This window comes from Anthonomus grandis, chromosome 1, assembly GCF_022605725.1.
Source record: "Anthonomus grandis grandis chromosome 1, icAntGran1.3, whole genome shotgun sequence".
In the NCBI taxonomy this organism is placed as follows: domain Eukaryota; kingdom Metazoa; phylum Arthropoda; class Insecta; order Coleoptera; family Curculionidae; genus Anthonomus; species Anthonomus grandis.
Window position 1 is genome coordinate 22,756,075 of NC_065546.1, and position 25,715 is coordinate 22,781,789.

At 31.8% G+C, this 25,715-nt stretch overlaps 1 protein-coding gene across 5 annotated transcripts in view; it reads left to right on the forward strand.

Annotated features, from left to right (window-relative positions):
• LOC126748670 (serine/threonine-protein phosphatase 6 regulatory subunit 3) overlaps window positions 1-25,264 on the forward strand; it is a 72,075-nt gene extending 46,811 nt beyond the window's left edge. For 4 of the 5 annotated variants that reach the window (XM_050458168.1, XM_050458081.1, XM_050458252.1 and 1 more), the window contains 2 exons: window positions 9,943-10,324; window positions 19,263-25,264. In XM_050458168.1, the coding sequence (XP_050314125.1) occupies window positions 9,943-10,324; window positions 19,263-19,338 (458 nt within the window). In that variant the 3' untranslated portion in view covers window positions 19,339-25,264. Of the gene's footprint in view, window positions 1-9,942; window positions 10,329-19,262 lie in introns of all 5 variants that reach the window. The other variant, XM_050458331.1, reaches the window with a different exon arrangement.
• The last annotated feature ends 451 nt before the right edge of the window (window positions 25,265-25,715 follow it).

Here is a 25,715-nt window from a genome sequence, read left to right on the forward strand (position 1 = left end):
GTTTATAAATTCACTGAAAAAAACCTCAGAATAAGTTTAAAAGCCCGATTACCTTAAAGTAGATGGAAAATAGTTTGCTGTGTTTAATAAAACACACACAAAAATCCGCATTTTCCGATTTTAAAACTCAATCAAAATGAATTGCTACCCAAACCTTTTCGAAAACTTTCTTTTTCTAGACTCGCAAGGTCTAGTTAGGGCAGGTGGTCATTTGCGAAAAGCAGATTATTTATCTTTTTCCGCAAAACATCCATTACTACTGCCTAGTTCACACCGTTTAACTACACTAGTTATTGAGTCTGCTCATAGGCAGTATTTACATCCTGGGCAAAAATGTTTACATAACTTACTGTTACAAAAATACTGGATACTGTCGGCCAGAAGGGTCATTACAAAGGTTCTTTCTAGTTGTTTAAGTTGTTTCAGGGTTAAACCTAAACCCTATTCACCCCCTCTAATGGCTGATTTACCGAGTTATAGCATATCAAGGGTTAAACCATTTTCACCATATTGCTGTCGATTTCTGTGGTTTTTCCAGTAGTTATTTTCCGTATGAGAGGAGCAAAGATGTTTAAATCCTATAATTGTGTTCTTATTTGCACCGCTACAAAAGCAAGCCACTTGGAGTTAACACAGGAACTTTCATCAGATAGCTTCATTGCAGCTTTTCATAGGTTTATAGCACGTAGGGGAAATTTATTGGCATGTTATTCAGATAACGGACGCAATTTTGTGGGCGCACAAAACTAGCAAAACTAGCTTCTGAGACTTTGAACTTTCAGTGGCATTTTAGCCCTCCTACAGATGCTCATTTTAATCGACTAGCTGAAGCAGGGGTGAAAATGGTCAAGTCCCATCTTGTTCGAGTTATCGGCGAACAGCGTATGTTCTATGTCCTAAGAATTTACTACCTTACTGTGTCAAATTGAGGCTATACTAAATTCTAGACCGTTATATGCGCAAAGTTCAAATCCGAATGATCCATCTTACCCCAGGCCATTTCCTGACTCTTAATCCCTTAAATTCTATAATTCCCGATCTTGACTTTTCAAACGAAAAACTTTCAAAACTTTCTAGATGGCAATTGATACAAAAAATGCAGCGAGATTTTTGGAAACGATACGTTTTAGAGTATATTAATACTTTACATCAGCGCCATAAATGAACTGATTTAAATGACAAGGTTCAAATAAATGATATTGTATTCATTAGGAAGGATAATATTTCACCATTGCAATGGCCACTGGGCCGATTTATTCAAGTGTTTCATGAAGACGACGGGCAAATTCGGGTGGCTGCTGTAAGAACCGGTGATGGCGTTTTTCGCAGATTAATAATAAAGTTGTGTCCTCTTCCAAAACCTGAATAGTTGTTACGATTTAATTGAAGTGCATAATATTATTAAATTTAAACATATTAATAATGCTAATATGACCATTATTAATATTAATTTTAGTTTTTTTTAAACTTTTGTCTAATTTCATAGGTTAATTACATATCCGAAGGTAGGACCGGATTATTATTTTGTATTGATATTATTATATTTCTATTTTATAAGATTAAATGGCCTTTCTTTTTTTTTGATTTTTTTTACTATAAAAACACATAGGTGTTTTGGGGGCGGCTATGTTAATACATCATTAATTTCAAAATTTACTAAATTTCGCGCGGAATATGTACCACATTTTTCTCCCATTATCTGGACACGATGTGCAAGGTCGAACCACTTGTACGAGAGCAACGATGGTGAAAACAAGTAAATTTTTAGTGTCGGTACTAAGTCAATTGTTACAATCGTTCAAACAATTTAATTAATATAAGGTTTACAAACAATTGTGTAATGGTGGTGAGCCTGGACTGCAACTAAGGGGATCCCCGTTAAGAAGACCACAACTGTTTTATTCGGAGAGTGCCCATTAGTATCAGTAGAGTAGTGTGGTAGATTCGTTTTTTACAATTTTCTTACTTGCGTTAGCAATTACTTTCAAATACAGATCACAACCTTTTCAATTTTTTATTTATGCGTTGACACAGGTTGTATGCGGAGAGGTTCCCATATCTTAAATGCGAACAACTCTGACAGCATTACGAGCAGAGGCAATTTTTTTTAGACAACAAAACACCTAAACTTTGGAGCATCTATTCATTATAAGGTCTTCATTCAAGGAATTAGTAATAATAAAAAAAGCTTGTTTGTGTTACTACAATTTTTAATAATATGATTATTTATTGCTTCCTCCAATATAGTGTTATTCGTTCCTAGCCCCAAAGTAGTAGTATCATCAGCAAATAATGTTAAGGCTCCATTAAAGTTTATAGACGTTAGGTCGTTAATGCAAGTAGGAAACAATAAGGGCCCAAGAACCGTGGAATCCAATTCCTTGGGAAACCCCACAATCGAATTCTGCACAGATGAAATACTGTGTTGGTCCTTGTCCATCAAACGCCTTGGAAAAATCACAAACTACCGCCGCAACCATATCTGACCTGTTTGAGTCAAAATAAAGTTTCTTCAAAAAATAACAAACTACATCACCAGTTCTCTTTTCTTCCCGAAAACCAAACTGGTTGTAATTTTTTTTTTCATTGAATTTTTTTAAATCTAAATGGCGCTTTAGCTGTTTGTTGTTGTGCGAACGTGCTTCGATAAAATCGTAAAGTTCCAGGCTAAATAAGGTACCATAATTATTATTTTTATAGTAATAATAATATTTAAGCCTAAAGTTTCTCTAGTGTGGTGTGTTTTTGCTAGTATAACATTTCTACAAGTGACTATGCCACTTAAAACCAGGTCCAATTACACCGACAAGATGGAGGATATCGCTTATGTTGTCAAGGCAGAAATTGAAAAAGTCTTTAGTGGGGACCTAAAGGATACTCTAATAAGTGCTATTACTAAATCATTAGAAACTAAATTTGAAAAGCGAATAGTGGCACTAAAAAGTGAAATTAGTAATTTAAAAAGTTAAAATCAAACCCTAATCAAACAAAAGGATGCGCAGGAACAGCATCTGCGACGGAGCAACATACGCATCTTTGGTATTAAACAAGATGAGAATGAGTCACTAATAGACAAGGTGGTCGATTTCTTTCAAAATAAACTTAAAATCAACTGTCCCATAATAAAAAACCAAATAATTTCTTGCCGTCGCATTTATTTAAAAAACCCAACAGCCGATAATCCACCGGCAGTGCTGGTTGAGTTCGCAGATCTAAACGTCCGTAGTGCTGTGCTAAAATCGAAAAAAACGCTCCGTGGTACCAAAATAAATATTCAAGAAGACCTAACAAAAGAACGGTTGCGTGTGCTAAGTGCGGCAGTAAACAAGTTGCGTCAAAAAATGCATGGTGTTATGGTGGAGTGGTGTATATAAAAATAAACAACAAAGTTCAACGTGTTGACAGTATTTCTGATGTATTATAGGTTGCGATTAGGATTAAATGGGCAAGTACTTCTGTTTACTTTTATAATAATTTATGATTTAAATGTATTAACTATCAATATAGTTTATAAGTGGATTTTTATTGTTAATTGTACCTAACAGTAAAATATAACATAATAAATAGTTGCGGTGTATAGTATTACGATCTGATGGGACTATGTGCCGGGGCGGCGTATTGTCTGAGTTACCTGTTTTAATTTAAATTTAAATTGAGTGAAATTTGGTAGAAACAATTCTGAACCATTTCTGAAGTAGGAACAACAATTTGGTTGAAAGCTGGTCATATAAACGTAAGGTCGTTGCTTGGTTGCTTTGATGGGATTGAGCGTCATATATATGAATATAGTTATGATATATTTGGTGTTACTGAGAGCTGGCTGTCTGGTGATGTTCTTGATGATGTAGTTTATATTAAGGGATATCAATTGTTGAGACCTGATAGACCGACACGGGGAGGCGGAGTTGCTATTTATATTAATAAGGACCTTAAATTTTCGGTCTGTAAAAGCGAGAGTTTAGTATATATTGAACACCTATAGATTAGCCTGCTTATTGATGACAGCTCCCCTCTTATCTTGGGTGTAATTTATAGGCCTGCTAATACTAATTGTAATGAATTTTTATCCTGCTTTGAAGACGCTTTGTTGCACTTTTACACCACTTATAATAAACTATCGTGCCTGGGTGATTTTAATATTAATTTTTTAAATGAATACTCTACTAATACTGTGGCCTTAAATAACATCTTGTGACCTTAAAATTAGTGTTGAGGTAAAAGATATTATAATTTCTGATCATTATCTTACAACATGTACATTGCTTGATCAGGATCTGATTTCATCAGACAGTATTAATGTAACTTTTAGAAATTTCAAAAGGATTAATATGAATCAATTTCAGTAGGACTTGGAAGCAATTGAGTGGAATGCTATTTATATTTTGGATACAGTTGGTGAAAAAGTTAATTTTATTTCCACTAAATTAACTACCTCAATTAATAAACATTCACCTCTTAAAATAATAAAACAAGTTGGTTCCAAACTCTACTGTCCGTGGTTTACTGATAATCTTAAATTATTAAAAAGAGTAAGAAATGATGCACTAAATCGATTTCGGCGTACACATTTGCCTCAACATTGGGAATATTACAAACAGCTTCGTAATACTTTTACAACAGCATATCCCGCAGAAAAAAAGCATACCTAAATATAAAATTCCAAAGTTGTAACTCAAGACAAAATTTGGCTTAATTAAAAAAAGAAAAAAAAAATTGTGAATAGAAGAATAAATTCACTTCCGTTTTTTTTTAAAAAACCTAACGAGATCAATTCACATTTTATTAGCACAACAAATTCAAACTCTGCTCCTAACAAAGACCTTTTAGAATTTTACAAGAATAATAAAAAAATCAATCAGGAATTCTGTTTCACTGAGGTAACAGAGGATACAATTTCCAATATTGTGCTTGGGATGAAATCGAAGGCTTCTGGAAGCGATGATATTAACAGTATATTTTAATATTGTGCTGCCCCTTTATCATTCCTTATATAAAACATTTAATTAATTATTGTTTACGTGGACATAATTGTACAACTGCGTTGGCTGAGATTACAGACCGTATTAATGGGGAATTGGATAACAGCAAAGCGAGCGTTCTGGTACTTCTAGACTATTCACGAGCTTTTGATGTTTGATGATGAATCATGATGTTTTGTTGAGTATTTTGGTTTATATTGGTTTTCGGTTTAATGCCCAATCTACGATTCAATCTTTTCTAAGCAACAGGACGCAGAGGTTATTAGTTGATGGGAAGTACTCTGAGGTAATGACTTTACACTCAGGTGTCCCACAGGAAGTGTTTTGAGCCCCCTTCTTACAATTTACACGTTTAATTTTATTAATTCTATTCGCCATTGTGATTATCATTTATATGCCGACAACACTAAAATTGTATACTCTTTTAAGCCAGAAAATGCGATGGAGGCTAACCTTAGAATAAATACCGATCTTCGGGCGCTTTGTGAGGTGTCCGAGGGTCACATGCTGAGGATGAACCCCTTGAAGTCGGTGGCTTTTTTATTTTGTAATGATAAACTACGTGAAAATCTCTTGAGTCAGTTGGATCTAAGTATCGGAAACGCTAATATTTCTTTTAAAAATTCCTCTGAAAATCTGGGTTTAATTTGTGACACTAAACTTAAATTTACCAAACACATAACAGCTTGTATTAAAAAGTCCTGCTGCGCCCTTGAATCTCTTTTTCCTCATAGGCATTACTTAGAAAAGAAAGCCAAAATTGAACTATATGACGCACTCGTACTATCACACTTTAACTTCGCGGAGAGTGCAAAAGGTTCAAAACTCATGCATGCGTTTTATATGTGGCATAAGACGTGGACAACACGTATCACATAAGCTTAAAGAACTTAGCTGGCTGTCAATGTTCAATAGGCGTGTACTGCACTCGGCTTGTCTGTTTTATAACATCATTAAATTTCAGTGTCCTATCTCAGTAGGAAAATTGTTTACAGAACTGATGTTCATTATATAAATATACGTAGAAAGCACAGCTTTACGATCCCCAAGCACAATAAGGAACTTTTTAAAAGAGGATTCTGTTATAACATAGCGTCAACCGTAAATAAATTTCAAGTTACTCATTTTAACACATCTTTATCCTGTTTCAAAAAAAGGATCAGACAGCAGCTTCTCAGTGAGTGAGATTTTATGGGCGTTTATATGCATTTCAGAGAAAATAAGATATTATATACATACAATTTTTTTTCTGACCAGAGCTTAACCCCATGTACTATCTCTGTACCGCTTAACATAATGGACCGAGTCATTTAGCTTTTCATTAATGTATTGGGTTTTATTAGGCTTAGGTTAGGTAACTAAATGTAAGTACGGCTTAGAATTTTTCTACGGCTTTAACAGCCTCTCCATTTGGAGAGAAGCTGACTATAAAGGCTATTTGTTTCATTTATATATTTGTTTTGTATTTGCAAAATTGTTATAATTTATTGAAACAATAAAATGATTTATTAATATTATTTAATAAATTGCGCCTTGCAAGAAATTAAGTAATTCTAATTTTGATAATTTTTCCGATTATTTTTGGTAGAGTTGGAAGTATTGAAATGTGTCGAATACATGATGAATCATGAGTGTGACCGCCCTTTTAAAAAGAGGTTTTCCTAAAGCTTTGCACAAACTATAAGAAAAAAGAGGTTTTCCTAAAGCTTTGCACAAACTATAAGAAAAAACTTTCTTGTCAAAAGAAATCTTTATGATTATACATAACTTTATAAGTACAGAATATAGAAGATTCATCAAGAACTTGACCAAAATGCCATCAATACCTGCCGAGCTTTTTTTAGTTCAAATTAATATATTTTTTTTTAATTTTATTTACGCCAGTGTGATACAAGAAAAAAGAATCTCGTACAGACACATTTCTTAAGAATGACAAAGGATAATAATATTAATCTTTTTTAGCAGAGGAGTTATATTTTCTAAGAGAGCAAAAATCTGTTTTCTCGAAGAAACATTGATTCCCTTGAGGAAATGCCACCCGTTCCTTTCTTTTTTGTTCTATGATTTTCGATGGAAGATGTTTATCAAAGAAACAAACTAATTTGGCGTTTTTTATCCAACTCTTCTCTTTCTTACGAGTATAGAATTTCTAATTTTTTAATTGCAGATAATATGACTTCATGGTCTGAGAGTCGATAACACACCCCTAGTAGTAGTACAAGAGATAAAATAACTAAAGGTTTGCAGGGCAATAATCTATTAAAATTAATCCTCAGTTTCCCATTCAGTTTCCATCTAAACAATTTATATACAAATCCCCCCCCAACCATGAGATTTGCTTGAATAGGCAAACGAGAAAGTAAATTCTCTAATCTATTTAAAAAATGTCCGACATTATAGCGAGGAGGTCTACAAATACATAAAATATAAATATTTTTCTCTTGTTATATAATCAGTAGCGTCACTAGAACTTATCCATTCATGCATATAAAAAACAAATATTGCTGTACTTCTCCCCATTGAATCTCTTCTGCAGAAGAAGGTTAACTTTAGATTACCACATATAGAGAGGAATCTACCAGGCCTCAGCCAGTATTCAGTAATAAACAAGTTTCGGGCATATTATGATCTGCAAAAATAAAATCACTTCATTAACGTTGTTTCGTACCGACTCACAGTGGAACGCCTATATGGAGATATCGGGACGTTGTTATATTTTATATAATGTTGGTACAGTTACAGTAGTTTTTATTTATCAATATAATATTTATTTTTTTGCTTATCAATAAATATTTTTTAAAAAATTGCTGTAAATTAATCGTTATAATATACAAATGTAATTCCCAATTTTTATATTCATTTTTAAAAAGGCCTACTAAAAATAACGTAACTAAACATAGGTCTGATATAATGAAAAATAGACAATATTTTTCTACAAGTTAGCATTAGAGTTTACGGTAAATACATTGCAGTGACCTGTATATACAGGGTGTTTTTGTATTCATCAAATGTATTCGTTTGATGTGAATATTTTAAATATTATTATTTTAATCATAATTAAATAAAGGAAAATAAGGATAGGAAACTATAATATATAGTAATTACTAAGTTATTTCGCTTGTTTTATAATTAATTTTAGTTTTTTTAGGATATTTACAACTCTTCAATTGCAACTTGGAAGTTTACTAATTTGGGTTCGTTTTCTTATTTCAATTGCTTAAATTACTGCATAAATAATAGAAAATTGGCAAATTTAAAATCCAGTGTAAAGTAATTTATGGCTAACTAAAAAAAAAACATTAAGAGTATTACTAATGCCAAAAAGTATAAAAACTATAATTTACTTAATTAACTTGTTATATAACTCAAAGCTTAAACTAATGAGTTTAAATAAAATTTTCCAAAGAACTAATTAACCAATAACCAAAAATAAGTTACCTACATATAAATAAAAATAGTAAGAGTTTTCCATCAACCTGCGCTGGGTTTCAACTAAAGTATGTTAATGGTTTTCTTTAAAGCAATAAGAGTAATATATGATTGTATCCAATATTTAATTACTAATATTGCCAAAAAAGAATATTTAGCACTCTACATAGATAATTAATTTCTATCGTTTAGACAATCTATTTTAAACAAGAATGAACAAGTATTTACACACCACACGTTTTTCTTCTTTGCAAGATTGTATCTAAGGTAAAGAAATTGATTATTCATTTAGAGTCCTAAACAGATTTTCTTATGGCGAAAAACCCAATTAAATATTTTATACAACATGGATTTGCCAAAAAAAATAACGATTTTATTGTTTAAAAATTTTATTGGCAATAGGTTCAATATTTTTTGTTTGGATCTTATTAAAAGATTTTTTCACAAAACTTAATAACGCGAACATCTTTGTGCTAATCAAGTGTCAAAAAATAATGCTTTGAGCATATACTCTGAGGTTTCGTTTATTATAGGCACCCTTGATAGCAGCTTGTAGCAGATAAATGTAACATTTTCAAAATTACTACACTACAGCAATTGTATTGATATTAATGGTAGAGCGAATCCTGGCGAATCTTAAATTTTCTAGCTTCCAACTTTAGACTTTGACCTGTGTATTCTTTTAGAATTTTTACATAGTTTAATGTGGTTAATATTAAATTTGTGATAAACAAAGCGGTTTGTAAATGTTAAAAGCTTAGTAATCAATCAACAAGATTTGATACTTTTGTGACAAAAATATTGACTGATTATAAAATTTAATTTAATTTTTTTTTTATATTTTATTATTTATTGAGAGCACACTTTCGAAAAAATATCGAAATTCGTAATAGCTTACACTTAAAGCAAAAACTTGCTGTATTACGATACCAATATGCCACAGTTTCAATACAATAATAATAATAATAATAATAGGTAATTGCTATGAATTTTAATGCAAATTAAAAGTTAAAAAAATTAACATAATTTTATTCTATATTTTATATTAAGCCGTTCCACTGTGCGACTGCATGTTTAAAAGAAGATGGAAGAAATGATAAAGAGAATATTTTAAAAACATAAGTTGGTCCACTATTTTAACGTGCTTGGCGTTTGTTTGTCTATTTTTGGGTCTGATGGTGCTTTATTTTAAGCAAAAACATAAGCGATGTGAGATTTTTAAAAAATTCCCTCTTCAGTTCAATACTTTTTCCTTTTAAGTAAACATTAAATATAGCTTTGTAAAATAATGCACTTGGTAACAACAACAAAGAAAAATAGCTGAAATATATTTCATCACCTCATGCTTGTCAAAACTGTCTACTAATTTGTTACAGCTATACAGATTAATAGTCGGTAATTAGGCGCACAAATTTACCTTGAAATTCAATCAATTTTTCAATTTAATCTTAAAATAAATAGCAGCTAAAACAAATTATCAAATGCAGAATTTGTCATAGTTTTTGGTTATTATTATTTCTGTTTAATTAATTAGCATGGACTTCTGCAAAAAATGACCCGTGGAGCACCCTGGCAACTACAACATCGTGCGGAGATGAAAACTCGACCGGCTGGGCAGATTTTAGTGCGGCTAGTTTTAGCTCAGATGCGCAGGCCGCTTTTGAGGCAAATTTCCCCGATAGCCCAGAAAAAAAGGACGAAGAAACGGCACAAGAGGAGCAGTCAGCGACAGCCGCGGATCCAAAACCGACAATAAATAAGAGTAGTGAGACCATAGGATCAATATCTGTAAAGCAGGGCGCAGAAGGTAGTAAAGAGGAAAAAGAAGAAACGAGACAGGAAACTGCAGCTGCGGGTGATCACCCCTTGCAAGGAGATGAGGAAGCCAGTAAAAACAGTGGACTGCCACCTTCTATGTAAGTGAGTTTCTTGTATGTTAATATTTATTTTAATAATTTGGAGATGTGATTAAAATATTCCGTGCTATAATAAATACAATGCTTTAAATTCAAAATAAACCACACTCAATAACTTTTTACCATATATTTTAGCTCACTATTCGCTGGTACGTCAACCGATTTTTTGGCACTGTCGAATAGACATTTTAAATCTGCTTACAATAATGTGTTACACGATCAGAGTTTGACATATCAAAGTGGCGTTAGCCGGAGGTGAGGAGGTGACTGTCAGAACTTTGTCAAATATAAAATTAGAAGTAATCAAGGGTGCTTCGTTTTAAAATGAACGCACAGTATAATAAACATTACATATTTTTTAGTAAATATAATAATAATATTAATATTAATAATAAATGTCTCAACTTTCTGTCCATCACAATGCCCAAATTTTTGGCAGTTTCAACAACCTAAAGCTTAGAGCCCCACATGAACATTTATTACACTTTTAACATTTGTAGTTTTATTTGTATTTCCAAAAACAATTAAACAAGACTTTGAGGAATTTAATTTTAAATTATGTTTTTTAGATAATTGATTTATTATATTTTAGTCACTGTTTATACCAATCTACGCTTTTTTAAGATTATCAGGTTTGAAAGTTGTATATATCTGCGTATCATCAACAAACGCTTGCACCTTACAAACTTTTAAGGACTTAAGAATGTCTGCTGTATATACAAGGAAAAGCAGAGGTCTCAGGACAGAGCCCTGGGGCACTTCAGACAAAATGTGAGCCTGATTAGAATAAGAATTATTTGTAAAGGTTGTCTGAAATCAATTATTCAAATAAAACTCTAATTAACTGTATAGACTCCAGTAAAAAGCCATAAGATTTAAGCTTATCTAGTAAAAGGGCATGATTTATTGTATCGAACGCCTTAGAGAAAAAAGCACCAGAAAAGCTCTAAAAGCGCCAGAACAGCAATCTGTTGCTTATCAATAGCGTTCATTATATCATCCAGTACGTTTAGTAGAGCTACAGAGGTACCAAGTAGCTGGAATAATGTCATTATCAAAAAAATAACAAACCATCTGATGGTAAAGTACCTTTTCAAATATTTTTGAAAGTATACTTATAATGCGCAAGTCGTTATAATTTTCTGGGCTCGCAACTTTTGATAAGGGTTTACTAATCGAAATTTTCCATTGATCGGGGAAATAGTGAGTTTCTATACAACAGTTTATTATCTGGCATATGTACTTATCAATAAAGGGGCTACAATACCTTAACATTTTTGGTGAAATCACTCCAGTCGCATTAGACTTAATACTATTTAAAATTTTACTTACATCTTCAACAGTTGCAAGATTTGCAAGTGTGGAATGCAGGTTATTATCAAATACACCATTATTATAACACTGAATTTGATCATCACAATTCGAAGAATTTTGAAGAAATTGATAAATTAAAAATTAAATCCTCCAAATAAATTTTTATTACTACGGCACTGGAACTCGCAGAAAATTGAAATTATGAGCGTAATTTACGGAAGTATTGTACATTGGTTTTCACTATAAAAATTTGTTCTACATTATACAGGGTTGGTCAAAATTAGTGATCTTACCGCTAGATACAAAAATTGTGAAAAGTACATTTTTTTAAATGGAACACCCTGTATATTATAACATATTCTAATAGGAAATTGAAATCCCTTTCTAACGATGTATCATGCTCCTATATCTAAGTAGTTCGGTTTTTGAAATAAAAGCAAGTTTCTGTAAAAATCAAAATATGTTGACATATTTGCCTTACGCGGCCATGAAAGGTCATGACTAAACAATGCTATGCTATTGACGTTTCACAGTTACATTTAGTTGATCAATAATAGTAATACACGTGGGTGTTTCTTTAAAATAGTTACCTCAAAATTAATTGAAATGGAAAGAAATAGTTATTCAAATGAAGTTTTGATGAATCTATTTATTATTCATAAACAATCTAACAAAATTGTAGCAAGAACATGCTGAAAGTTCAACGAAATGTACCCTAATTTACAAAAAATGGATAAAATAAAATTTGTGCAAATACAAAATAACTTTATACAATTTGTTTTATAACTTAAGAATGATTTAATTAGTTATCCTAAGATTATAAGTAATTTACAATAAATTTTCAAAATGATTACCATTGACTTCTAAGCACTTCAAAATCCTGCGTTGTACAGCATGTGTTGTCGCTGCTTGTATTTCAGAAGGATCTTGTTGACCAATGCATTTGACAAGTCGTTGACGTAGTTCCTGTTTACTGTTTACCGGTGTCTTGTATACCATTTGATTCAAATTACCCCAAAAGTAAAAATGAAGTGGTGTAAGATCAGGTGATCTTGCAGGTCAATCCCATGGTTCCAAACGCCCAAACCAGCGATCATCGAATTTCTCAAATAACTCACGTGTCACCTCCTCAGTGCAATGAGTGAGTGTCCTATCCAATTAGAACCAGCAAGTGCAATAATCTTTAAGCGTTAAATTTTCCAGAAAATTTTCTACTATTGAGCGCAAAATCTAAAGGTTTTTATGGAAGTCTAATGACCCGTCGTAAAGTGTCTTACAATATCAAACGCGACGTTGGTAATAATCCGGTTTCAGCTGATGCACTTTTGAAAATTTAAAGGGATACATATATTGTCGTCCAGAATTTTTTGCACAGAATAATAAGTTAGGCCTAAATCATCTGCTGCACCCCGGATAGAAGCTTGTGGATATGCGTGAAAGTAGGCTAAAACATTCACGATGTTGTCCTCATCAGACGTTACAGGCTTGGGTAAACTTGTATCATTTGTAAGTTGTAAATCAAATTGTAGAAAGTTATTTTGTATTCGTACAAATTTTCTCTTATCAATTTTTTGTAAATTGGAGTACTTGGTTGAACTTTCTGCATGTTCTTGCTATATTTTTGTCACATTGGCGATGAATAATAAATAGATTCATCAAAACTTCATTTGTTTGAAAGTAAGAATTGTTAGAAATAGTTATTTTTCTTTCCATTTTAATGCATTTTTAGGTCACTATTTAAAAAAAATTCTCATGTGTATTTACTATTAATCAAGTAAATGTAACTGTAACTATTTCTTTTCATTTTAATGCATTTTTAGGTGACTATTTTAAAAAAATACCCAAGCGTATTTACTATTAATCAAGTAAATGTAACTGTCAAACGTCAATAGCTTTGTTGTTGCGTCATGACCTTTCATTACCACCTTAAGCAAATATGTCAAAATATTCCGATTTTTACAGAAAATTGCTTTTATTTCAGAAACCGAACTACTTAGATATACTATGTTTATGTGAACTTTTCAACTTGAAATTACTCATAGAATCACCTCTTGGAGTTTGGCCACGTACTTAAATAACACCGTGTATATACAGGGTGTTTCATAATTAGTGGGACAAACTTGTAGGGGTTATAGAGTGCCTCAAAATAGCGAGTGTGCGCTATAAACCCCTATTCGCAAATGATTATAATTTAAATTTTAGCGAGAAATAAATTTCGAACAATGGATTTTATTTATTTATGCGGAAACGGTACGTCGGAGAAAAAGCCAGGAGACGAAATTTACTCTAAATTAAATGAGGATTTAAAAAATATTTTTCATTTGAAGAAAAAACAGTGGCGTACCATTTTTTTTTAAGAGTTTACTAGGTTCTAGCCCGCATGGAGGTTAATTAAATTATGTATTAAAAAATAGTACTAGATGCATAGAAACTAGCTACTAATTTTCAGAAAAATATCCCTTCCGAAAAATTTGAAATGATTAAATGATTTTATGGAGGATTTTAAATTTAAAGGAATTTTAAAATTATGTATTGACTAAACTGAAGCTGAAAATTCGAATCAGTTGCCAGTTTGGTTCAACTTGTTTGATTTATGTCATAAAATTCCTAACTTTTTTTTGGGTTTCCTTCACTTAAATGTATTGGTAATTAATATAATGCTTTGCCTTTTGGACTTAGTTCTGACCTCTGCGTTTTGAATGCAATAATGAAGCCAGTCATATCGGCATTGTGGAAAAAAAAATGGTTATATATCTGGAATTTACTTGAATCTTTGGTAACCTTTTTTTACAATCCATAAGTCAATATGCTTAAATATATTGGTTTTCTATTAACTATACAAAATATACCGTAACGCTTGCTCAGTGTTGTACAGGGTGCGGCAGTCAAACCTGCAATTTTAAAATAAGCGCGTGAGCGAAAAAAGTAAGTGGGGCGAGTTGTCAACATTATTGTTGTGTTCTCCCGTTAAAAGCATTTCAGTTGCCATGGAACAGTGGTCTAAGCAAGAGCGCTCCTTCGCTGTAAAGGCATCTTACAAAGCGGTAGTTATACAGCTGCTCAACGCCGCTTCCGTGTTCATTTCCAAATTAATTGTAACCGGCCCGAGCTTTCTGTTAACTCAATAAAGTTATGGGTAAAAAACTTTGAAAACATCGGTGAAACGAGAAACGAGGTGGCAGGGCGAGATCAGTGGGGTAGTTCTCCCTACAAAATTCAAGTGGTTCAGGCTCTAAATGAAAACGATTTCGCTCTTCGACGGCACTTTTGTGAAACGCTTTTAGAAATGATGGTCATAGGTCATGGTGATAGGTACATAGGCCCATTGTTTTTTGAAAATGGAAGGAGACAAGCTTACCGTGAATGCGGAGCGCTACTTGGAAATGTTCATTCTCGGAACGTACATTCTTTATTCCTCGTATTTGCGAACATGGACTGAATGATGAAACGTTATTTCAACAAGATGGAGCTACAAGCCATGCGGCCCGTGTGAGCATGAATCTCCTTAACGAAGTTTCCCCAAACCGAGTAATATCCCGGAACGAATTCATTCCTTGGCCCCCCCCCGTTCACCTGATCTTACTGCTTGTGATTTTTTCTTGTGGGGCTACCTAAAAAACAAAGTTTTCGTAGAACCCCGGCCCCATATTCTTGAAGAACTGAAGGCGAGAATCCGTCAGGAAATCGAAAGAATCCCTCAGCAGATGCTCCGTGATGTTATGAACAATTTTAGAAATCGCCTTTGAGAATGCATCAACCGAAATGGAAGACATCTTAGTAAAGTTATTTTTAAATAATTAATGTTTCTTAAATGCTTTTTAACGTAAATTAACATGGTATCAACAAAAATTTTAAAAAGCAACCGTGTTTTTTTATACAGTTATTTAAAAAATGCAGGTTTGACTGCCGCACCCTTTATTTAGGGATATGCCATACAGAAAGAAAACCGCAGATATCTATTTCTCTTTGTTTGCAGTGTGTACAATAAATATTTTCTCAGCTAGTAAGGCCATTTGTCCGGGCATTAAATATGGGTTTCTGTAAACCAGAATTTTAAATAATGAATAGTAAATTATTGTATTCCTGTCGATGAATTTTGCATGAAGATATTTTCAATAAGTTAAAATTAAACGATATTTTTTTAAAGATATTTTTTATTAGCCTTTATTTACCGAAAGGGTCTGTATAGCAGTCATGGCTACTGGTCAGATTGTGAGACAAAAAAATCACATTAATTATTTGGAATTGTTGACTATAATTTTTTGGTTTGGAATGTTAAAAGTGAAAGATTTGTCTTAAAGTTTTTACAATTTCCCTTACTACTAAATCTTCTGCAGCAACTTACTGGTGAAAGGCTAAAGGTGCTGTTATTGCTTCTCTGCATCTCCCAACCTTGGTAAATAAAAACAATATCCTGGTGGTTAAGAAATTAACTTGAGAGCGCTGCGCAAGTGCTGCTTTCTGTTCAATCACGAGACATATGTGTCGTTTTCGTTACAAACGCAACTCTCAGACAACAATCCAAGCGGGAAATGCACTATAGAAGGCATCCGGATTCCGTTTCAGTAAATATAGGAAACATTTTAGAACTTTTGTTAGAGAATGTTTGCAAGGGATATAGTCCAATAAATACTTACAGTATACTAGTTATAAAAAAGACTTTTGAAGAAGTTTATGGACCAGCACTACTTAGATACTAGAATTCTTGGAATTCGTCTAAATTTTAATGAAAATCCCAATGTTTGTATAGATAGAGCATTGATATTTTTCTATAAAATTTGCGATTTAAGGTTCGATTTAGAATTGATTTTTTTTAAAAACATTAAAAGGACTGCAAAACAGGCAATAGGTAGATGGTTAAAATGTATTCTGAAATCTTGTGGTATATCGGCTTTGGAATATTGATCACATTTTTTTTTGTTTTAAAATTAACAAGTTGGATTTCGGAAAATTAAAAAATGTAAATATTAGTTTCAAAAAAGAACGATTTGCTGAACTGATTCGTACTGCCCTAGAATTGGATCAAATTCGATCCAGGCAAAGCGTTGGAGATGAATTGGATATTTCAAATTTAAGTATTATCAAAATTTAAACAAATTTAATTCTTGCTTGCTAATGCATGTATCCGCATTATTTTGATGAATCATTTATCGGTCTAGTATAAAATAATCATCTCACACCTTTTCAAATGTGCGGAATTTTCAAATATTTATCCTTATTACTTTTCGCTTATCCTCTTTACTTCCAATTAAGAAATAAATTATCTTTCTCTTAAGCATATTTAATATGAATAACCTAATACTTATATTAAATCATATTCAATTTAATACACATCAAAAAAACGTCGGAATCACTCGAAATAGCGAAACATATACGATAATTGCAAAAATTTCATGATGTTAAGTGTTAACAAATCGCTATTTTACCATTCGCCCGGCACCTTCCAGAATGTGCAAAGGGTTATACAGGGTGATTCATTAAGAATGGGCAATCTCTGAACTGGAGATAGTACACATCAAAATATTGCGATTGAGCTTAACATGTCTTATACAAATTTGGCAGGTTTATGAGATACAGGGTATTTAAAGTTAGCATTTTAATTTGAAATTTCTTAAAAATTTTTGTGATTTTAAGCAGTATCGTCTTGAAAATTGGCGACTTAATGTGTTTTGACATGAAAATTACGAATTTTCTGGTGAATTTAGCATTACTTATACAGTTAGTTACACCCTGTTAATTAGGTAAATTACAGCATATCTTTTTTGCCTAATCAGTTATGGCTAAAACGACTAGAAAATCTAAAAGGCAGTTCAATTTTGTATAAAAAGGCACTCTTGTTTATTTCATATAACTCTATCAGTTTTTAAGTTATTTGCATTTTAAACATTCAGCGTAAAGAATCCTAAGCCACCTTTATTACATTGATTTTTTTCAAGTAAGCTTATGTCAGCACTCATCAGTTTTTCGTGTAAAGAAATTACATGACAATTTTACTGTCACTAAGTAGGAGTGTATGTATTATTTGTAGTACTAATCTAAAATAAGAAAATGCCACGTCATAATGAATATTCCAACAGCGAACTAAATGCGTCATATGACTTGCGTTTTTGCTCAGTCAAATTATAGTGGACTTGGTGCAGCCAGAGGGTATTTAGAATTATACCCAAGTCGAAGACAACTCAATCACAAACTGTTCAGACGTATTTATACCCGCCTAGGTGAAACAGGGTATTTTCGTTTTAAAACCTTAAATATTGCTTCAAAAATATCTACGTCGATGATGAAGAAGAGGTTTTAGCTCGTATTTCGGAAAATCCAGATCTCAGTACTTGACGGTTAAGTACGGCAACAGAAATAAGCGAATCGTCTATCTGGAGAACTTACAAAAATGAGAATCTCCGTCAATATCACTATACTCCTATCCAAAATTTACTATTTCAAGATTTACCAGTTCGCCTACAGTTTGCTCAATTTATGCTAGATAAACAATACTAAAACCAGGAATTTCTTAATGGCCTTCTTTTCACCGATGAGGCGACGTTTACTAGACGACGTGCTTTTAATTGAAAAAAAACAATCATTTGTGGGACTCCGAAAATCCACATGCTCTAAAGGAAAGACATTTTCAGCATGAATTCAAGGTAAATATTTCGTGTGGTGTGATATCTGGTTTTTTTATTGGACCTTTTGAACTTCCTCCTTATCTGAACGGGCCCCTCTATTTAAACTTCATTGAACAAGGGTTAAGCCCACTACTAGAAGATGTACCACTAGGCATAAGGCGGAACATGTGGTTTAAGAAAGACGGAGCGCGCCACATGAACATTTTCCTCACCGGTGAATTGGGCATGGCAGTGAATTTGTTTGGCCACCTAGAAGTCCAGACTTACACCCTCTAGACCTCAATATGGTCACACATTAAGGACATGGTTTACAAAGATACAATTAATTCCATTAAAGAATTACGACAGAAAATTCAAAAAGCTGCTAATATTATCAAACATTTTGAGCTGTTATTTGTTGTCTCTACTGTTGTACCCAGTTATATTTTATACCCAGCATAGTAGTAATTTAAAAGAATAAATTTAATGGTAATGCCAATGTAATAACGGTGGCTTAGGATTATTTCCGCTGAATGTTTAAAATGCATATAACTTAAAAACTGATAGAGTTATATGAAATAAACAAGAGTATCTTTTTTATTCAAAATTGAACTGCCTTTTAGATTTTTTAGTCGTTTTAGTCATTAGGAAAAAAAGGTATGTTGTAATTTACCTAAGTAGCAGGCTGTAACTAACGCCCTGTAAAATAATGCTAAATTCACCACAAAATTTGTAATTTTCATGTCAAAACACATAAAGTTAAAATCACAAAATTATTAAGAAATTTCATATTAAAATACCCTGTATCTCGTAAATCTGCAATATTTGTATAAGACATACTGCGAATAAAACGCCCAAAAACCTGATGTTTACTTCTAAAAAGTCGTGAAATATGTCTGAATAAAAATTACATGAGTGCTGAGGAATAACCTTCTCACACCATGACTTATGAAATACCCTATATATCTTATAATTATAGTTATAAAAATTACATTATTTACCATTATTTTACTTTTTTCTAGGGCTTTAGCAGGAGACCTCACTCCGCCCAAAGCACCGCCACCGCTAGCAACCACAGTGCAACCAGAAAAAGTTTGAAGGCTCCCGGACTAAAATGTTTCATTTTTTTTGTGACATATCACAAACCAGTAAGAGGGGGCGGGGAAATTAAAATACTGATATCAAACTCTGTTAATCTTGTTACCGGGTGTCAAATTAAAAAAAAATCTTGCCGGACGAAAAACTGTGATTTTTAAGCCAGGAAGGGTCCAACAGTTTATTCTCTTGTAACGTGGTACACTTAATTTTGTAACTAAATTTGTACAATATTACTTATTGTTTATGGCCTAGGCCGTATTTGTTTTACTATTCTGTCAGGAACAGGGTGTCGTAGTGGGACAACCTTCGTCGAGCAATATTGTATTTTTTAGTTTAAAGTTATAGAGGATTAGTAGTTCTTGTATTTAAGGTAAAGACTAATTTTTCATTTTAAATATTCCCTAGTCCGGTATTAAAAATTCAACGCAGTTTCGTGGGACCCTCACTAAGTATTTTTTAAATGCTCCTATTGCCAAAAGAGTGCAATATATAATGTAAAATAAATAAATCAAGTAGATTTGGAGATGGCACTGGCAAGCGCCAAGCGATATACAGGGTGTCTAGTTAATCGCTTTTGGAAAAAAATACAAAAAGACGTTTTGTAGGAAAATACTACCCATGTGATATAAAAAATAATCCTTTCGCGTGTAGTTAGATAACATAAAACAGGTGCCTGTAAAAGTAAATATTGTATAAAAAAGTTGTATTCATCGAATATATAAATAGAATAAATTTAATAAGGAAAAAGTTATCTACTTACATATTATACAGGGTGTTTGTGAAGAAGTATTATTGCCTCTATAATTATATACGCGCAGTATGTTTTTTGTTATTACATATCATTAGTTTTCAAATTCTTTTTTTGTAAAGCTTTATGTACATCTTTTGTATTCAATTATAAAATATGTTCAAAATTTATATTATTCTGAAAGGAAATTGTTAGACTCCACATAAAATAAAATTATCTTTATTCGGTTTTCGATTTTTAAAATTTTCAAAATCAATGGTTGCCTTCTATTATTAAACTAAATATCTTATATACGTTATTTACAATAAGGATTTTAATATATGTAAAACGGTGAACATTTTAAGGAGCTCAAATAACGCTTTGTTAGATGTGTTGCTAGGACTTGTTTTGATGGCATGCTTCTTTATTTATAGACCTGTGTTATTATTAGACAACATTTTTTCTAATCCAATAAACTCAAGGTATTTTTCTACAGGGTAATCCATAAGAAAATTTATTTAACTTTTTTAGCAAAATATAAGGACTATTTTGGTTATCTACCGCTGCCATTTATAAATATTACTACAATACCTATATTCATTATGATTTTTTGTGAGTGGATGCTCGGTATATATGGTATTTCACGACAATTCGTGTTTTATTTATTATTGTTTAAACTGTGAGATAGAGAGGCAATAAAAAAATAATCTAAGCATCATTGGTACATAGTGGCGTGATATTCCAGTATTTCTATAAGGATGCCCGCCAAAAATGTTAATTAAATTCATAAAAATTCTCAAAGATGAAAGTTTTGATTTAAAACACCTTGGCGAGACAGAAGTAAAGACAAATGATTGTAAGTGATTTTTTTAATACGATGAACCCAACTGATTTCGGATAATGCAAATTTCGTATAAAACGGAAAGAAAATATTAAAAACTGATAATACTTGTACAGGCTGATAATACAACATTTTCATAGCCCTTTTATTTTTTAGGATACAGGGCATTTTTGAAATTTTTGCATTTTGGGATCCCCCTCGTATCTCTGAGTTATTATTAAAAATAAAATATATCTACACCACTAAATTCTACGGAAAAAAATCCATAAGAATAAGTTTTTACTTTTACAAAAACTTTTAAAATAACGAAGATATGATGGGGGTACCAAAATGCAAAAATTTTAAAAATGCTCTGTATCTTAAAAACTAAAAGGGCTATAAAAATTTTGGTGACGGCATCTTTAGTTTTATGGAAAAGTGTCGCGAAAACCGCAACTGTTTATCTCTAAAAATAACGGAGATATCCCGCAAAAGTACTCTGTACGGGGTGTCCCAGTTTCATGCGTTTTATGGGGTATCTCGCTTATGCGTGGAGATAGAAACTTGTGGTTTTCGCGACAGTTTGCTACTTTTTTGTGAAACTTAATATGCCGTTGTCAAAACTTTGACAGCTGTCATAGTTTCTAATCTTTTTTAAAAATTTTAGATTTTCGAACACTCCTCGTATCTTTGTTACTGTATAACATATTGAAAAAGTAAAAAATGGTTTTGATAGGATTAGGATATTGATAGGATTTTTTCCATAGAATTTGATTCCGGCATCCATTTTATTGTAAGGTTTTTTTATTTTTAAGAAAAAAATTAAATATAGTTTTCTTAAACGGAACACCCTGTATATTTATAGACCTTTAAATTGGTCGTATTTTACTCTTTTCAAAAATATATAACACTATGCACTTTTGTTCAAAAATAAGCAAATAAATAACGATTTTAGAAATTTAAATACAAATTTTCATATAGTAAGCCATAAATTAATAATAAAATTTATAAAAATTAGGTGCTTATAATCGTAATTACACCGATTTGTATAAAATATATCTAATTCTACATAAAAAAGAAGGAAACTTGTAACTTAGAATAAAACATTAAATAAATTAACAATAATAATTTATTAACAAAATGGATGCTGGAATCAAATTCTACGGAAAAACTCTATCAAAACCATTTTTTACTTTTTTAATATTTTATACAGTAACAAAGAAACGAGGAGTGTTCGAAGATCTAAAATTTTTAAAAAGACCCTGTAGATTAAAAACTATGACAGCTGTCAAAGTTTTGACAACGGCATATTAGTTTGATAAAAAAGTAGCAAACTGTCACGAAAACCGCAAGTTTCTATCTACGCATAAGCGGGATACCCCATAAAACACCCTGTACATACGTATTTATAAAATCATACTCGTATAACGCAAAAAAAAAACAAACATTAATTGTCTATTAGAAAAATTAGTATGTTTATAAGTTACTCAAATACCGTCAGGCGATAGAGTACCGTTTTGACCAAATGACTTGGTTGAATTGAATTTTTGGCCAAACCTATTAATTTTCATTGCAACGACATCTAGCGCTCAAATTAAGCAATTAAAGTACTTCACCTTAACCGCATAATTTTGGTCTGAAGGGGGTTATTCATAGGGTTGTTCGGCTTTAAAAACTCAACTAAATCACCACCCTTATTAACGTAAAATATTTGTTTCAATAACAAGCAACAAACACTACATTGAATGTACTAACGATGTAATTTTAGGAGTCAGAAACATGAATTATTTTTCTCCACGTCCTAGTTTGTCCTCACTTGGGCGTCTTGCACCATTCTCTAATAGCAGAATACCTTTTGTCGGATATCCGAGTTTTTTTTAACTATAGGTTTGCCTCGGGAACAAAATCTTTATAAAAGAAATCGTTAAATAAATCGTTATCCATCTGAGCACTTTTTTAATTTTTGTAATACTGGAAGAGTGTTGGAACTTGTCTAAATGTTTAATTTTGGTTTTCATTCGGTTTTATAACTTTCTTCAATACAAGCCCATATACGATAAAACCGAATGTGATTCGAAAAATGGACGACTTGTGCGATTATCGTATTAACTTAGAAAGAAACATGCCACAAATGCATTTTCTTATGGATAACCCCAACTATTTATTATTTTATATTTATATTTAAACTAATATTGCATTAATTTTATACTTTTTTGGCTGCGTACTAGTACGTTTGTTGATTTTGGATGATTGGTTGGTTTGGAATGATTATTTTTATGAACGACTAATTTAAAAAAATAATTTTGTGAAGCCATAATGGACGACGTAGACGTCTACTAAATGTACATAATAAATAGCTTAACAAATCAAGTTCGCCCTGTTAAGTCAAAGCTACTTAAGGTGATATAATCCGTCTTTTTATGAACCAAAATTTAATGTTTTACCTTACTTGTATAGTTTTTGCTGTTTTATACCTTCTAACTTCTTAGTACAAATGCGGCGTTTCTATGTTCTGTTCGCGTATTGTAGAGAATGCGTTTGGCAGCGGTTTGTTTCGCATGCAATTACTTAAGTATTAAGATGCCAACTATTAAGGCTAAATGAACTATGAAAAAAATGTTGTTCATTTAATCCTGTTAAATTGCCGTTTTTTGCAATTTAAAACAGCCGAAACTAAAGTTTTGTGTAGGTAGGGGATATATACTTTAAAAAATCTAATTCTGCCTATTGTAGTTTGCTTCGAAGCCGTGTTGTATAAAAGGATTAAATAGCTTTTTTATTGTAACTCTAATAACTGAATTGGCTATCCTATTACCACTTAAAAAACATTTTTTATTGTATTAATGTAACACCTAATAAAAAGGTAAAATACTATGAATTCGTGACAACTATATTTTCCCTAAAATTATTTAACTATCTATAAAGCATGCCCACATTATTCAGGTATAGTAGGTTTACAAGCGTTTACAACTAAAAAGATTTCTTGCATTTACGTCACGTTTTGAACGTATATCTAGTAAAATTTAAAAAAAAAAGTTTTTTACCCGATCAAATAACACCTGTTAATTCTAATAGTGGGATATCCCTAGGAAAAATGTCCACATTTAGTTGTTAATTGTGAAAAAGTTGTAATATTTTAAAACTTAACAGGATGCCGTTAAAATGGTATATTCAAATATTTTTTTCTCATCTGGCATATTTTGGAGATATTGATTAATAATATAAACTGGAATATGGAGTATTTGCTACTTTTTGAGGTATCTTGTTTTATTTGATATTTTGATTTGTAAAACTTGAAAAAGGAAATTTAAAATGTTCTGGAATATTGCTTTTGTATACACAATGTACAATATATTTGTGGAACATTTCAAGAATATTGTAGTTGTATATTTCATATATATTAAGTGTCTTTTAGGAAAAGATGTCCTAGAATGACGAATTGTGACTATGAAGAGTCTATACACATAATATTCCATGCGATAAAAGTAGCATTGCGAAAACTACATATAGTTTACTTTTAAAAATAACGGAGGTAACCGTTACAATAAGATCTGGACACACTATACACCATATTATCTCGAACAGTTTATACATAATTTATTCTAAGTATTTTTTTTAGATTATGGTAAGATATAAGATACAAAAAGAATAATTTAACCTTTTGTTGAGGCTGAGTAAATTCAGATTTCAGTTTCCCTCAGCCCTATACCCATGCAAAACTTTAACTTTGTTTTAGCTCCTTGAAAGCTATGCAGTATTAATTCCACCAAGCCATTGCCAAAAAGCAACATTGTTATTAAAATACATAAATCTGTTGTAAATTTTAAGTAAAACTCAACATATGGGGCGCGTTTGAATGAGGTACCCCAAAAACTATTTACGCCCTCTTCAGTTTATTAAAAGACCTATCATACATTATAATATTTGTTATAATGTTTAATCGTTAGTCACATGCAGCGATTTTTTATAGGCATAATATATACTCACTATCTAATTTGTGTTTTTAGATTGTGTCTATAACTAGCTGAGCATTATATATATTATGTGGCACGAGTTTAAAAATGTTTTTTCTACTTATTTAAATTATTTAAAGGCTGGATGAACTGCTAAACAACGTTCTTTTCCGGGGTCCGTCTGTTTAAAACTATTTGTTGTTTTTTTTATGTAAAGCGTAAATGGATCGACTTTTTTTCAGTTAACTGCTGGTTAGTTACCCGGACGTTGTTCGACGGTTGCGAAACTCAGCCTAAGAATGTACATTTCTCATGAAATCAGTGCCTAGTTATTATTAATTGTATATTTTTTAAATTTCACATACCGACTATTATTTAAAAATATTCCATGTCCTTATGTTGATTTAAATAAAAAATAAAAAAATATTTGTTGTTTTTGTTACACAGGTTTTATACCAGATTTGCAATTTTTATAGTTACAGAGCTAATTTATTCAACGAATTTATTCATCCGCTAAGTGAAAAAAGAAAATCTTTGATTGTGTATGTATCACACCCAGTACTATTTGAATGCTCTAAAAGTCTATGTTTACCATACAGGTTCAACTTTCAGCACACCCACAACTACAATTTTGATAGTGGCGGCTGCTACCAGGGGCACGAACCCCTCTATTTTTTTAAATAAACATATCAAATTCACTAAAAATAAAAATAAACGGGTTAAACCAAATAACTCCCCTCGTAGCCTACATAATTCGTCCCCATTAATTCGAAGAGTGTATCTCAAAAAATACGAATTTTATTTTTATTTTGTTATGACATACTGGCGTATCTCTTGGTTTTCACATACACAAAATAGGTCCTGGTGTAACTCCTAA